Genomic DNA, 13612 nt, shown 5'->3' with positions numbered 1-13612 from the left:
CCTTGAATAAAATTTACTGCAAATGGTGAAAAGTAAATGTAAAACAGAGGAAAAATTTTAGTTACTTAGTCTGAATTTCCTTAGAGGAAAGTTTTCTCAATTTATATTCAGTAGAACCTATAATTGATTTTTCCTTAAGCCATTTCCTTTACTTTTAGTTTTTAGTAAACATTGTATAATGGTTAGATAAAAAGTGTGGATTCTGAAACTGACAGAAGTGGGTTTGAAACCTACCCCTAATCACTACCTTATTCTAATTTGTCTAATCTTCAGTTCTTCCTCTATAAGGAGGAAGGCTAATATTACCCAAATAAATTCATTTCGTTGTAGGGATTATTTAAATAATAATTAAGTAGGTAAAGTATTTAGAACAGTCTGGCAAGAAAAGTAGTATTATGTAGCTTCTCGTTCGTGCCTTCTCTTTTATTATGTTAATTTTTTATTTCTGGATACTGGAGAATCGTCTTTCAATTTGCATTTATGGTTATTAAGACATGAATATATCGCTGAAATAGGCTATTTAAAAGTTAGTGTTATTTACAACATAGGACTATACTTTATTTCCCAAATATTTAGTACATTGGTTTGCATACCTTGTATGAAATTAGCAAATCAAATAACCAATACAAGGAAACCTTCTTTTCCTGTAATTACATCTTTGTAGAAATCTTATTTTAAAATAAATAGGTTGATAATCAGTTGCTCATGTTACTTTCTTTTTTGTTTGTTTTTCAAGAGCCTGGTTGTTGCCAATGGTGGCTTGGGTAATGGTGTGAGTAGGAACCAGCTGCTCCCGGTTTTAGAGAAATGTGGACGGGTGGATGCTCTCTTAATGCCACCCAACAAGCCCTACTCATTTGCAAGATACAAAACTACAGAAGAATCCAAGAGTGCTTATGTTACCCTCAATGGAAAAGAAATAGTGGATGATTTAGGACAAAAGATCATTCTGTATTTGAATTTTGTGGAAAAAGGTATGATCATACAGTTACCTTTTTAAAAAACAGTTCTTGTTTTTGTCTGAGTTTTCTTTTCATAAACATAAGTTGAGGGATTCAGTTATTGTGAAGCAAAATGAACACATCAGATTAGCAGCCTCTTTTACTTTAACAAACATTCTTTAAGCACCTAGTTTATGCAGGCATGGGACTAGCAGTTGACAGTCCTGTAGAACCCTGCAGGGTGAATAAGACATAGCTTGCCTTTCAGGAGCTGGTCCCATCAATCAACCGTGTATTTATTGTGCAGGTGGCTTATTTTGGAACCCTCCTCCCAACTGTGTTTTCAAAGTTTAACATGGAGAATTCAGATCACTAATTTATTTCACAGCGTCTACCCAGAAGCTTTGAATTAACTGTGATCTAAATGATTATGTGCCACCCTCCATATTTATGGCGGAGTACCCTTAGCCACCAAAGGTTCCTAAAGCTTTATGGTGTGCTGCCCAATGGAACTTTCTGGATGACAGAAATGTTTCTGTCTGTGCTGCCCAGTATTGTAGCCACTGGAAAGTGTGACTGAGGAACTGAATAATTAATTAAAGTTATAGCTTTAGAGACTGACTTACAGAGTTGCTACAGGAATTATTACATCTTTTCACTTTTGCCCCATAGAGTTAGATGTATTGAGATGAACTTTGATGTAGACATCTAATCTTGCATTCATTTGCCACCACTATAGGCACTAAAAGAGCTCTTTTAGATGTGGGGGAGGGTAGATGAGTCTAATCTGATCAAATTTATATTTTTGTAAAATAAGACTCAAAGGAAAACTTTTTAAAGACTCTTAAAGACATACCTTAGAAATTCTACTTCTCAGTATCCACGTGTATTTCCTTTTAAGTCTGACTTGTGCTTTACATATTTTAGAAATGAGTTTGTCCTTGTATTTTACGTGTTTCTGATAAGGTTTTGAAAACAGAGTGGCTAAGGAATAAGTCTCAGTAAGAAAAACACTGTCATTGGGCTTTCTCTCATTAAGTGTGTTGAACACTCAGTAAGAAATTGTACAAAGTGAGTTTTGGAGTGTTCTTTGTTTGAAATCCTTCATTAGGTCCAGATGTACCTCTCAGTCAGCAGCAATCATTTCATAACCTTGGAAATCATTTTTAATTGAGAATATAACCGTATCACTAGTATTTTAATACTTGTTTTGATGTCTGCTATCAGTCATTGAATAACAAGTACAAGAGATATTTTAAATTCTTTTTTAAAAAACTTATTTAGGAAACTAAATCCAAATTACTTGTATTGTAAATTACTTGTCTTTAAGGAATTCTTTCCAAAGTTTTCATTATATAATTTGAATGAATAATATAACATCTGGCATCTGGCACATAGCAGGCACTGGTGTATACTGGAGGGTGCCAAAAAAATTTATACACATTTTAAGAGATGTTATCAATGTATTACTTTTAGTTCACCATAATTAGGTGTGTCTGGGCGCTGATGGTAACCACTTTGAGCACCTCTTGTAATTGCAGAAGTCAAATGTGATTTGTATCCATCTACAATTTTAATAGTTATTTTCCTTTCTTAACATGTGTATACATTTTTTGGCACCTTCTGTATTTATCAAATGATCTACTGTTTATGTTTCTGAATTATTATTAATAGAATCTAGTAGATACTTATTTTAGTATATTATTATATTAAATAATACCAAGATTTAGTCTGCCTGACAGAACATTTCAGCCGTCATGTCTGCAACTTGAATGAGCAGATCCCTCACAGTAAATGTGAATACGCAGTTCTCTTTATCTGACAGGAAATTCTTTTTTTCTTTTTCTTCTAGAACTGTACCTATCTACAACTTTGAGGGACACAGGAGGTTAAGTTATTTTAATATCTGCTAAACAATTCTTTATGATTAATATTTTTATTTCTTTAGAAAATTATATGTTATTTTACATTTTTCTATTACTTGACCATAGCTAGTATCAAGAGCCTAAGAGCAAAAATGAGCATTTAAATTCTTATATTCATTATGTAAGCAGAATCTGGCTTTTTAATGGAGGTGCATGCTGGGAATATTAGGAGAAACTTTGCCTCTTAGTGAAATTTTAAAAGTGACTTAATCATGTTCTAACAGAGTACTTCAATAAACATTGTTCTATTTGCGGCGGGTAATTGCAGTGAATAAAACGTACCGTAATTTTAATCTTGATCTTTGTTTCTGCACTTTTAACATGTTGTGTACCTTTCAGTATTCTTATTTCTAAAAATGAGGGTTGACAGTTTTCTGAATTGATGCTCAGCTACTGGCAGGATTATTTGTATAGAGGAACTTTAGGTTTTGTTTGTGACTATTTTAATTTGGTTTCCCACAGCACAATGGAAGGAGTTGGGGCCTCAGGTATTACCACCAGGCCTCATGGTAATAGAAGAAATAATATCTTCTGAGGATGAGAAAGTGCTTTTGGAAAGTGTTGATTGGACAGAAGATACAGATGATCAAAATTGTAAGTAAAACTTTCAGATTGGGGGCAGTGGCTCATGCCTGGTCATCCCAACACTTTGGGAGGATGAGGCAGGAGAATCACTTGATTCCCGGAGTTTGAGACCAGCTTAGGCAGCATAGCAAGATCTCATCTCTTCAAAAAATAAAAAAGAAACTAGTTGAGCATGGTGGCACACGCTTGTTGTCCCAGCTATTTGGGAGGCTGAGGTGGGAGGATTGCCGGAACCCAGGAGTTCCCGACTGCAGTGAGCTGTGATTGTGCCACTGCACTCCAACCTGGGTGACAGAATGAGACCCTGACTAAAAAAAACAAACCAAAAACAACTTTTAAAATATATTTAAAAGTTTCTTCCCAATGTCTTGTTACAACTCTTTCTTTCTGCCTCCCTTTTTGGTTTATTAATATTTTCTCAAAATTACTGAAGTTAATTCCCTTGTTAGATCCAGTGTTAGACAAGTCATGCCAATAATTCTTAGGGATGTTAATAATAAATAGTATTTATATAGCTATTAATTTGAAACTCCAAACTGATGAATTTTGATGACTCAACATTTGTATCGCTTTTATAAGCACTTTCAATTATTTTATTCATTCTTCTCCACCCTAAGGCCAATTTCCCATGAGGAACCAGCAGTTCAGTACTATACCTATAATGTAGTAAAGGCTTCCTGGTGGTAATCTGACTTTTTCCAGATTATTGTCAGTCTCGTGAGTGACAGTGTACATGTTTGGTTTTCAGATGGACTGGGTGAAACTCTTTTAAGACTTTGTTACAATTTTAGACTTGAAAGAACAGCAAAAATGAGGCAGAATGGTTAATTTTGTTAAAGAAAGTATTCTAGCAGTTAATAGAAGTTACCATTACTAAACTTGTTCTTTTTGCCAATTATTACTAAGCTAATTCTTAGGCAAAATGTTGACTTGGAAAGATACAAAAGAATGCTATTCTTTTCTTCTCCAATACTTTGCTTTCTTCTCTCCACATAGCTCAGAAATCCTTAAAACACAGAAGAGTAAAGCATTTCGGTTATGAATTCCACTATGAGAACAACAATGTAGATAAAGATAAGCCATTGCCTGGGGGTAAGTAACTGTTAATCAAGAATAAGTTCTGAATCAGAAATCTGTAAAAACATATTGCTAATTGGTGGGGTATGTTGTATTTGTCATATGTAGAACAATTGATTTAATACATTTTAATTAGACACATAGTATAGTTTTACTGTAAACAAATTTAAACATGGATAGACTAACATTCCTCTTCACTATTATCCTTATTCTCATGCTTCTTTTCAGAAGAGCATACTATTAACAGTTTAGTATATGATCTTCCAATTCTTTAAAAAGTCAGTTAAAGCGGGTTCGAGACCCGCCTGGGCAGTGAGACCTCATCTCTAAAATAAAATAAAAAAATCAGCTGGGCGTGGTAGCGCATGCCTGTAACTCCGGCTACTCGGAAGGCTGAGGCGGAGGGATTGCCGGAGCCCAGCAGGCGAGGCTGCGGTGGCCGGAAGCGGCCACTGCACTCCAGTCTGGGCGACCGAGTGAGACTTCAACTCAAAAAAAAAAAAAAAAAGTCAGTTAAAATTCAAATGTATATACCTGTGAGAGTAGAGAGTTATTAATATGTGTAGTATTGTCTGGTTTTGCATCTTGTATATTCATATATTACATATAGTGATTCAACTTCTTTTCCCTTCACTCTATGTTTTGGAGATCTTATAAGATTTCCATTTTACTCAGTGACCCATAATAACTTATTCAATTAGTTCCCTCTGGATGGACATTTAGGTTGATCTAGTTTTTAGCTTTTATCAGTAGGGCTACAGTGAATATCTTTGTACACACCTCTTTATGTACTATGCATGAGTTTCTCAAAGGTGACTCCTAAGATGTAGAATGGTTGTGTCAAATTTATGTTCATTAAACATGTTAGTAGATACTGACAAATTGCTTCCCAAACAGCTATGCTAACATACTCTCACCAGATGTGTGCCCCCTTTCCCCAACTCCTACCAACATGTGATATTATAGACAAACTCTTAAATTTGTGATTTCTTGAATAGTAAGGTTGATCGTTTGTACGAGGGGGAAACCCCCCAAAAAACTGAAATTATTTTTTGGAGGGTAGGCCCCTTGCAGTACAGGCTTCCCTCACTAGGTGAGTGTTCTAGGAACCCATGGTCATCTGTATACCAGCTGGCGTTGTTGTGAGGGGCTGCTTTTGGCTTCAGTGAATTTTTTTTGGAGATTCTTTTAACGCATTTGCCCATTTCACGATGGGTGATTTATGAGTGCACCTGCCCACACCGTGCTGAATGTTCAGCAGTTTTTGACCAAAACAGAATGACTCCCATGCCCCACCCTCCCTATTCATCTGGTCTCTTCCCAAGTGACTTTTTTTGGCTTCCTTGGATGAAAAAAAGCTCTCAAAAGGAAGCATTTGCCAATATGGAAAAGGTGAAATAAAAAATGACAGAAGCACTAAAAAGCATCAAAATGGATGAGTTCAAAAACTGTTTTGAGCAGTAGAAAAATCGTCTCACTAGGTGTATTGTATCAAATGGAGAGTACTTCGAAGGTGACTGAAGTTTAAGCGTGTACGAACAAATACACAATTTTTTATAAATGAATTCTGGTTTTTTTGGGTCCTACCTCATATTTCTTTTTATATGAATTTCTTTTTATATTATTTGCCAGTTTTTTCTAATGGATTATCTAATTAAGAATTTGCCATATATTGTGGAATTTAATTGTTGGTGTTTATTTTTGTTGGAACTTAATTTATCTAATTTTTTTTATGACTTTGGTCTTATTTAAGGCCAAAGTCTTATAATATTTATGACTGCAATAAAAGTTAGTTGTACTTTGAGAGAGTTATTTTTTTTTAAAGAGAAATAATCTAAAATGCTTAAATTGAAAATAAATGGAATAATTGAAAGTAAAGTTAATGAAGTTAATTTCTTTTTTTCTTTTTTTTTTTTTTGAGTTGGAGTCTCACTATGTCACCCAGACTGGAGTGCAGTGGCAGCTCCCGGCCACTGCAGCCTCGACCTGCTGGGCTCCGGCAATCCTTCCACCTCAGCCTTCCAAGTAGCTGGAACTACAGGTGCACGCTACCACACCCGCTACCACACCTGGCTAATTTTTTTTTTTTAAATTTATTGTAGAGATGAGGTCTCACCAAGTTTCCCAGGCGGGTCTCGAACCCGTGGGCTCAGGCAATCCACTCACCTTAGCCTCCCAAAGCACTGGGATTATAGACTGAGCCACCAAGCCCGGCTGTTAATTTCTAATATATAATATATTTTAATAATTTCATTGCTGTTTTACAAGGTACCAAAATTGTTGTTATTAACTTTTTTTTTTGCCATACGGTTTCACTCTGTTACCCAGGCTGGAGCACAGTGGCACAATCATGGCTCACCACAGCCTCAAACCCCTGTGAACCCAGGGATTCTGCCTCAACCTTCTGAGTAGCTAGGACTACAGCACATTTCACCATGCCCAGCTAATATTAACATTTTTCTGTAGAGACAGGGTCTTGCTATGTTGCCCAGGCTGGTTTTAAACTGCCTCGAGCAGTCTTCCTGCCTCAGCCTCCCAAAGTGCTGGGATCACAGGCATGAACCACTGCACCCAGCTTGTATGAAAAAAAAATAATGAAATATCTTTAAAAGGTTCTTGAGAGTTTGTTTTTTATTTCTAAATTCTGTTTTGCTTGTGGTTGTATTGTTATAGTGATGGATGTGATTGCTAAATTAAAAACTGATTGCTTTTTATTTCAGTGACTATTTTTTTATTCTTGGGTAAAACTTGCCAAATAAATATCTTAATGTTTTATCTTTACGATTACTGGCTTTAGGTCTTCCTGACATTTATGTTAGCATTTTGGACAAATGGTTGAAGGAAGGTTACATTAAGCATAAACCCAATCAATTGACCATAAATCAGTATGAACCTGGGCATGGTGAGTATTTCTTTTAAAATTTCAGTCACATATTTCAGAACTATGTAGATTATATCATCCTCTAAGACCAAATGTATTATTTTGTTAGTTCAAACTGTTAGACTGCTTTGCTTATGTTTGTTACCTGTATTGATTATACCTTCCTCTAAGACCAAATATATTATTTTGTTAGTTCAAACTGTTTGATAGCTTTGCTTATATGTTTGTTACCTGTGTTGGCCTCAATTCTTTGCAAATCTACACTCCAATCCCTTGAAGAACTTGTGTGTCAAAGTGTGAGCAGACTGACACAAATCAGTTTGTGATTTTTTTTTTTGTTCATGTTTAACATTTCATTTAGATAGGGGGACAATGACTTAAAAAATATAGGTGACATGTATAAAGGAAAAACCAAATAATTTACAGATACAGAGAAGAGGGCTGATTGGTTGAGAGATTTTCCTCTTCTTTCTCTATTTGAGAATATGGAGGACAATTCTAGGATGATATGTTGGTGATTTCTTTACTTGTCAGCAGCATTTTCATCTGATTTTTGTAGTAATCAGATGATATTAAGGGTTTTTTGGGGAAACTTAAACAACACGCAATTATTTTCTCACAATTTAAAAGCCAGAAGTCCAGGATCAGCATGCTGGTGGATTAGGTTCCTGGTGAGGGCTCTCTTCCTGACCTGCTGTGAGCCACCTTCTCTCAGTGTGCTCTCATGGCCTTTCTTCCCTCTGTATGTGTATATCTTGGAGAGGGAGAGTTTCCACTTCTTATAAGATCAGAACCCATACTTATGGCCTCTTTAATTGAAAGGATTTATGAGTGGCAGGAGTTGTGGAGTTTTCTTTTCTGCATTTATCACGATGAGAACTGGTGATAGAACATGGCTTTAGATCTGTAGCCAAGTGGACTTGTTAATATTCACCTCTGAAGTAGAGGGACTTACTGATGATGTCTGTGGCACAGCTAGATGGCTAGAGACCTTCCCCATAGAGGCAGAGGGTGGTCCTACGATAGGACATGATGGAGTGTGTGTTAGCTTCTGCAAACAAACCAGTTGACCCTGCAAAGAGGAAAGGGCTGGGCCAAGGGAGCGAGACTACGCACCAGCCAGTCAGCCAAGGCGTTCCTTGTTTACCCTTTTTACCTGTCTTGCCGTTGGTTTGTAAGCCCTTGTGCCCTCACCATGCAGTGACAGTTCTGTTACTTAAGAGGTGCTCAGTTAACGTAGACTGAGAGATTGATGGTGGAGGTCATAGCTTAATTATTATGATTATTTAAAAATTTTTTATTTTAAAGACGTGGGGTACAATTCAGGGTTAGGTATACATATGTTCATTATGCAGGTGCCCTTGTTGATGAGGTGTGCCCCCTTCTCCCTTGGCAGATTCCCACTACTGCCAATCCCCCCCCCAGCAGCTTCCCACTATTGCCAATCCCTTTCTGATAGTATCATGATAATTGTTCAAGGTCCACTTATGAGTGAGAACATGTGATACTCAGTTCTTTGTTTCTGTGATAGATCACTCAGTATCATAGACTAAGTCTATCCAAGTTGCTGCCAAGTTCGTAATTTTGTCCTTCTTTATGGCTGCATAATATTCATCATTTATATGTACCACATTTTTTTTATCCAGTCCTCTTTCGATGGGCAGCATGGTTGGTTCCATGTTCTTACTATTGTGAACAATGATGCAATAAACGTACGCGTGCAAGCATCTTTAATTTCATAGAGTGATTTGAGTTCCTCTGGGTGTATTCCCAGTAAGGGGATTGCGGGGTCATGTGGAAGGTTGATTTTTAGATCTTTTAGAAATCACCAAACTGTTTTCCACCGAGGTTGAACTGCTTTACACTCCCACCAACTGTAGAAGTATTGCCTTTCGCTATATCCTCTCCAGCATCTGTTGTTTTTTGAGTTATTGATGATGGCGTCCTGACTGGAGTTAGGTGGTATCTCAGTGTTGTTTTAACTTCATAGCTTAATTATGGATAAGCTTTGTCATTACACCTGGCTATTGCTTTTGTTCTATAGGTACCTGGGAATCCCATGTTCAAGGAAGAAAATGACTTTTATATTTCTCTCTCACATCTTCCTCTTGGGCTAGTATTGGGCAAGTGTCCTAATCAAGCAGTGACTCTTGAGCCTTGATTTTTGAACCAAGTCCTGATGGCACTTTAACTTGAAATTAAGATATTTTTAGTTTAGATTTAGTTTCATAATTTTAGTTATATCCACCCTGCTTCCTTTTAACTACAATTATAGTACCTTCCTGATTGCCAGTGTTTTCACCATAATGTGAGGCTATGTTTAGAGTCATCTTAAATCTACTAAGAGGAAAAATGAAGTGACATATTATCCTGTTTTTCATCTTAGGAATTCCTGCTCATGTTGACACTCATTCTGCTTTTGAGGACGAGATCATTTCTCTCAGTTTGGGATCAGAGGTAAATTTTCAAACATTTTTGTAGCTATCAGCATATGTCTTACCTTGTACAATGACTGTTTCATAGGCTACCCACATTCTTGATTAAAATGAATTAAGATTTAAAAATGAAAAGTGAGGGCATGTTAGCACTTTGATTTTTTACAGAATGTGAGATTATCACAGCCTCTTCTTTTAAATGTACAAATTTTATCTGTTAACTCTTCAGATGCCAGAGTAATACTTGCAGTTTACTTTTTTACGCATTTCACTTTTAGCAGTTGAATAAAATCTAGACTTTTCTCTGTGCAACTTGGCCAACTTTTGACTTAGTGATGCAGCATTGCCATCTAGTGGCAAAAGGTAGTAGCTTCAGGCTGTAGAAAAAGATAAAACTTAAATGTGTCTGGAATTTTGATTAAACTTTTTCCATATATTACCCACTTAAGTCTTTTTAAAAACTCTGAGCAGCAGAGGGTAATATCTTCATTTTTACAGATGAAGAATAAGAGGCTCATGTTTATTCATTGATTTGTTTCTGTAATGGCACTCTGCTTGAACTGCTAAAGAAGGTATGAAAAGCTTGATTCAAAATGATCCATAAAAGCTACAGGCAGACACATGGACATAAAGATAGAAACATAGACACTTGAGACTCCAAAAAGAGGGAGGTTGGGAGATGGGTGAGGGTTGAAAAATTACCAGTTGGGTAGAGTGGCCAATATTTGGATGATGGGTACACTAGAAGCCCAAACAAACCCTGCCATTATATAATATATCCATGTAGCAAACTTGCACATGTACCCCTGGAATCAAAAATAAATTAATAAAATAAAATAGAAATCAGAATTTTAAACCTAGAAGAATCCTTAAAATATAAGGTCATCTATCAATATATCAAATTCTGTTCTTTTTCCTGGAGGCAAATGCTAGTTAGTCATTTTGTTTTTGTTTTTCCATGAGTGTATAGTCCCCATCCTTAGGTCTTTGGTGCTTTGACTTCCTGACCTTGGCTAGACTGGCGGGATCATGCTGATACTGTGGCTAGAAGATGAGTGCTGCTGGATTGAGATGACAAAGCCATTTGATCAGCTACATGTATAGATTCTGTACCTTTTATTTTTTAATTTTAAAAACATACTCCACAGACAAGTCAGTGTGTGACTTGTTAATATAGGTGCTTTCAAAAATAATGAGGACTGTGAGGAAAGAAAAAGGTCTCTTCTCTGTCTGGTTTATTTTCATTTTTAGTCCCCGTCCTTGCTTGTAGCTTGAGGGGCCAGTGATAAGCATCTTTGCTTTTCCTCCTGACCGTGTAACCATTTGAGAAATGAGACCGAAGATAATTGGAGATCAGAGTGTCAACTTTACTACTGAGAAAACTGATGGCAGAACCTGGCTTTAGATCTGTAGCCAAGTGGACTTGTTAATACTTCACCTCTGAAATAAAGAAGCTCACCACCCGTGTCACTGGCACAGCTGGGCAACTGGAGACCTCCCACACATGGCAGGGGCTGCTTCTGTAACAGGACATGAAGGGACATGTGATAGCAAGGGCGGAGCCAAGAGAACTTGTCTGCCGACTCACCAGCCCGCAAAGGCATTCCTTCTTTCCTGGGAGCTGTACACGATGGAAAAAGCTAGGCGCGCTCTACTTATTACCCCCAGGGAGTTCCCTCCTCTCCCAGGGAAGTCTGAGCGATGGGAACTCAATACCCCCAACACCCTCCAACACTCACATATGAAGTGTTTCTGCTTTATCGCTTCTCTCTCAATCATCCTTTAGAGCTTGTTTGTGGAGTTTTTCATCTGTCTCTGTAGTGCCCTTAGCATTAAAACAGTAGAGGTTTGCCATCCTAGTGGGTGTGTATTTCTCCTTCTTATGCATGTGTGTGGTTTGTATCTATAGCCATGGTTACTTCTGTGTGACTGACTGTATTGATGTAGATGTGGAAAGAGAGCATCCTTCTCACATTGGAATATTTAGTTGTGTCATAGTCACTCAACATGGAATCGGGCCAGTCTTCATTTTTTTGTCTTATCCAGTGTGTCTCTAGCACCCAGTACCTCCAACGTAGACAAGCAGATTTGCTGCTTTGTGGGCCAGAAAGAAGTGCATGCTCTGTCTTGTTTGGTCATGTCAGTTTTCTGAATTCTGTTTTCACTTTGAAGCGTTTTTCTTAATAACTTATGTTCTGAAGATTCTCTCATTTATGCCTAATTTTCTCATCTTTTAAGATCTCTTGGAAGCCCAAATTCCCTTTTGTGTAAATTGGGCAAATGAGACTCAGTGCTGACAGTTGTTAAAGTGTACTCTTTATGTTTTTTTTTTTTATAGAGAGTAGGATCTTTTTTTATTTGTGCCCCTGCAATAAGGATAATAGCAAAGAAATGTACCTATTTCAGTCAGCAGTCTCTTAGCAGAGTCTATCATAAGATAGAATGTTTTGCTATATTTGGAGGCTTCAGAGTGCTGATTCTTCTATCTTTTCAGTTAGAATTATGTACATTTACTTTGTAACAAGAAAGTGGCATTATATCACTCTATATTGTAGAACTTGAATACAATTTAGAAAATCAGTAGAGTTCAGAAAAGTGCAGTAGAAGCCTGCATAGGTGATATAGTGGAAGTTGAAAAGTCTCTTAAATTAGGAAATAATAATAGTAAAAGATATATACATGCTGCAGACATTTTAACTTAACACGTATAAATTCACTCACCCATATTGTGACATGGGACCAAGGTCTACAGTCTGCCTTTTCTTTATAATTTCTATAGCTTTAAAGTGAAGTAAAGACTTAAAAGATATTCATGAAGCCATCTGAGTGTTGAGTTTTATAATTTAAAGATTTTATTTCCAGTTTTTATTATGAAATTATCACATCTGTTGTGACAGTGTATTTATTTGTTCACTTTTATTGAGTCATTCAGCAGTCAACTTGGTTTATGCAGAAAAATACAATCTTTCCAGGCACGGGTGGCTCATACTTGTAATTCCAGCATTTTGGGAGGCTGAGGCGAGAGAACTGCCTGAGACCCTGGGTTCGAGACCAGGCTGGGCAACTTGGTGAGTCCTCATCTCTACAATAAATCAAGAAATTAGCTGGACGTAGTGGCGCACGCCTGTAGTTCCAGCTACTTGGAAGGCTGAGGCGGAAGATCTCCTGAGCCCAGCAGGTTGAGGGTGCGGTGGCCACAGTCATGCCTCTGCACTCCAACCTGGGTGACAGGGTGAGACGCCAACTCAAGAAAAAGAAAAATACAATCTTTCCTCACTCAATTTTCAAACATTTGTGCGATATTTAATCAAATAATTACGACGACAAGGGTAACTGGCACAAGGAGGTTTGGGAGCATACGCAATTTAGCTTGTTAAGCATTCAGCTGTGCTGGTGAGAACAGCAGTGCATGAATATGTTGGAGAGGCGCCTTCATCAACAGCCATTCAGGGCCTGAATGTGCTTTGCAGAAGGCACGGGGCGTATGGATTGGTTAAGTGGATGCTGGCTAAAAGAGCATCAACTTATGTAACCGGCATTATCCTGGGCAATGTGGGGAACACAAAAATATGTCTGGCCTTGATTTTTTGGCTCAGCTGTTAGACCTGAATATCCGACATTCTCAAAGGCATTTTAACTTGTCTAAGTCAAAGCTTATAATCCTTGTCTTCAACCCTTTGCTACCCACTGTCATTCTCCCACACAAAACAAATCTTTGCTTTTTCTGGGTTTCCTGCTCTGGCTTGTGACTCCACTGTTTATCCAATT

At 37.3% G+C, this 13612-nt stretch overlaps 1 protein-coding gene across 2 annotated transcripts in view; it reads left to right on the top strand.

The window, feature by feature from the left end:
• The window catches only part of ALKBH8 (alkB homolog 8, tRNA methyltransferase), a 57747-nt gene that overhangs the window by 8101 nt on the left and 36034 nt on the right, over window positions 1–13612 (top strand). The window contains exons 3-8 of one of the 2 annotated variants that reach the window (XM_021710043.1): window positions 737–974; window positions 2794–2829; window positions 3329–3460; window positions 4448–4543; window positions 7326–7430; window positions 9796–9866. In XM_021710043.1, coding sequence (XP_021565718.1) covers window positions 737–974; window positions 2794–2829; window positions 3329–3460; window positions 4448–4543; window positions 7326–7430; window positions 9796–9866 — 678 coding nt within the window. The remainder of the gene's footprint in view (window positions 1–736; window positions 975–2793; window positions 2830–3328; window positions 3461–4447; window positions 4544–7325; window positions 7431–9795; window positions 9867–13612) is intronic. The other variant, XM_021710044.1, reaches the window with a different exon arrangement.

This window comes from Carlito syrichta, unplaced genomic scaffold, assembly GCF_000164805.1.
Source record: "Carlito syrichta isolate Samal-C Ts95f unplaced genomic scaffold, Tarsius_syrichta-2.0.1 Scaffold287961, whole genome shotgun sequence".
NCBI classification, from domain to species: domain Eukaryota; kingdom Metazoa; phylum Chordata; class Mammalia; order Primates; family Tarsiidae; genus Carlito; species Carlito syrichta.
The sequence above is the reverse complement of the archived record's forward strand: the minus strand, read 5'-3'. Positions and strand labels throughout refer to the sequence as shown.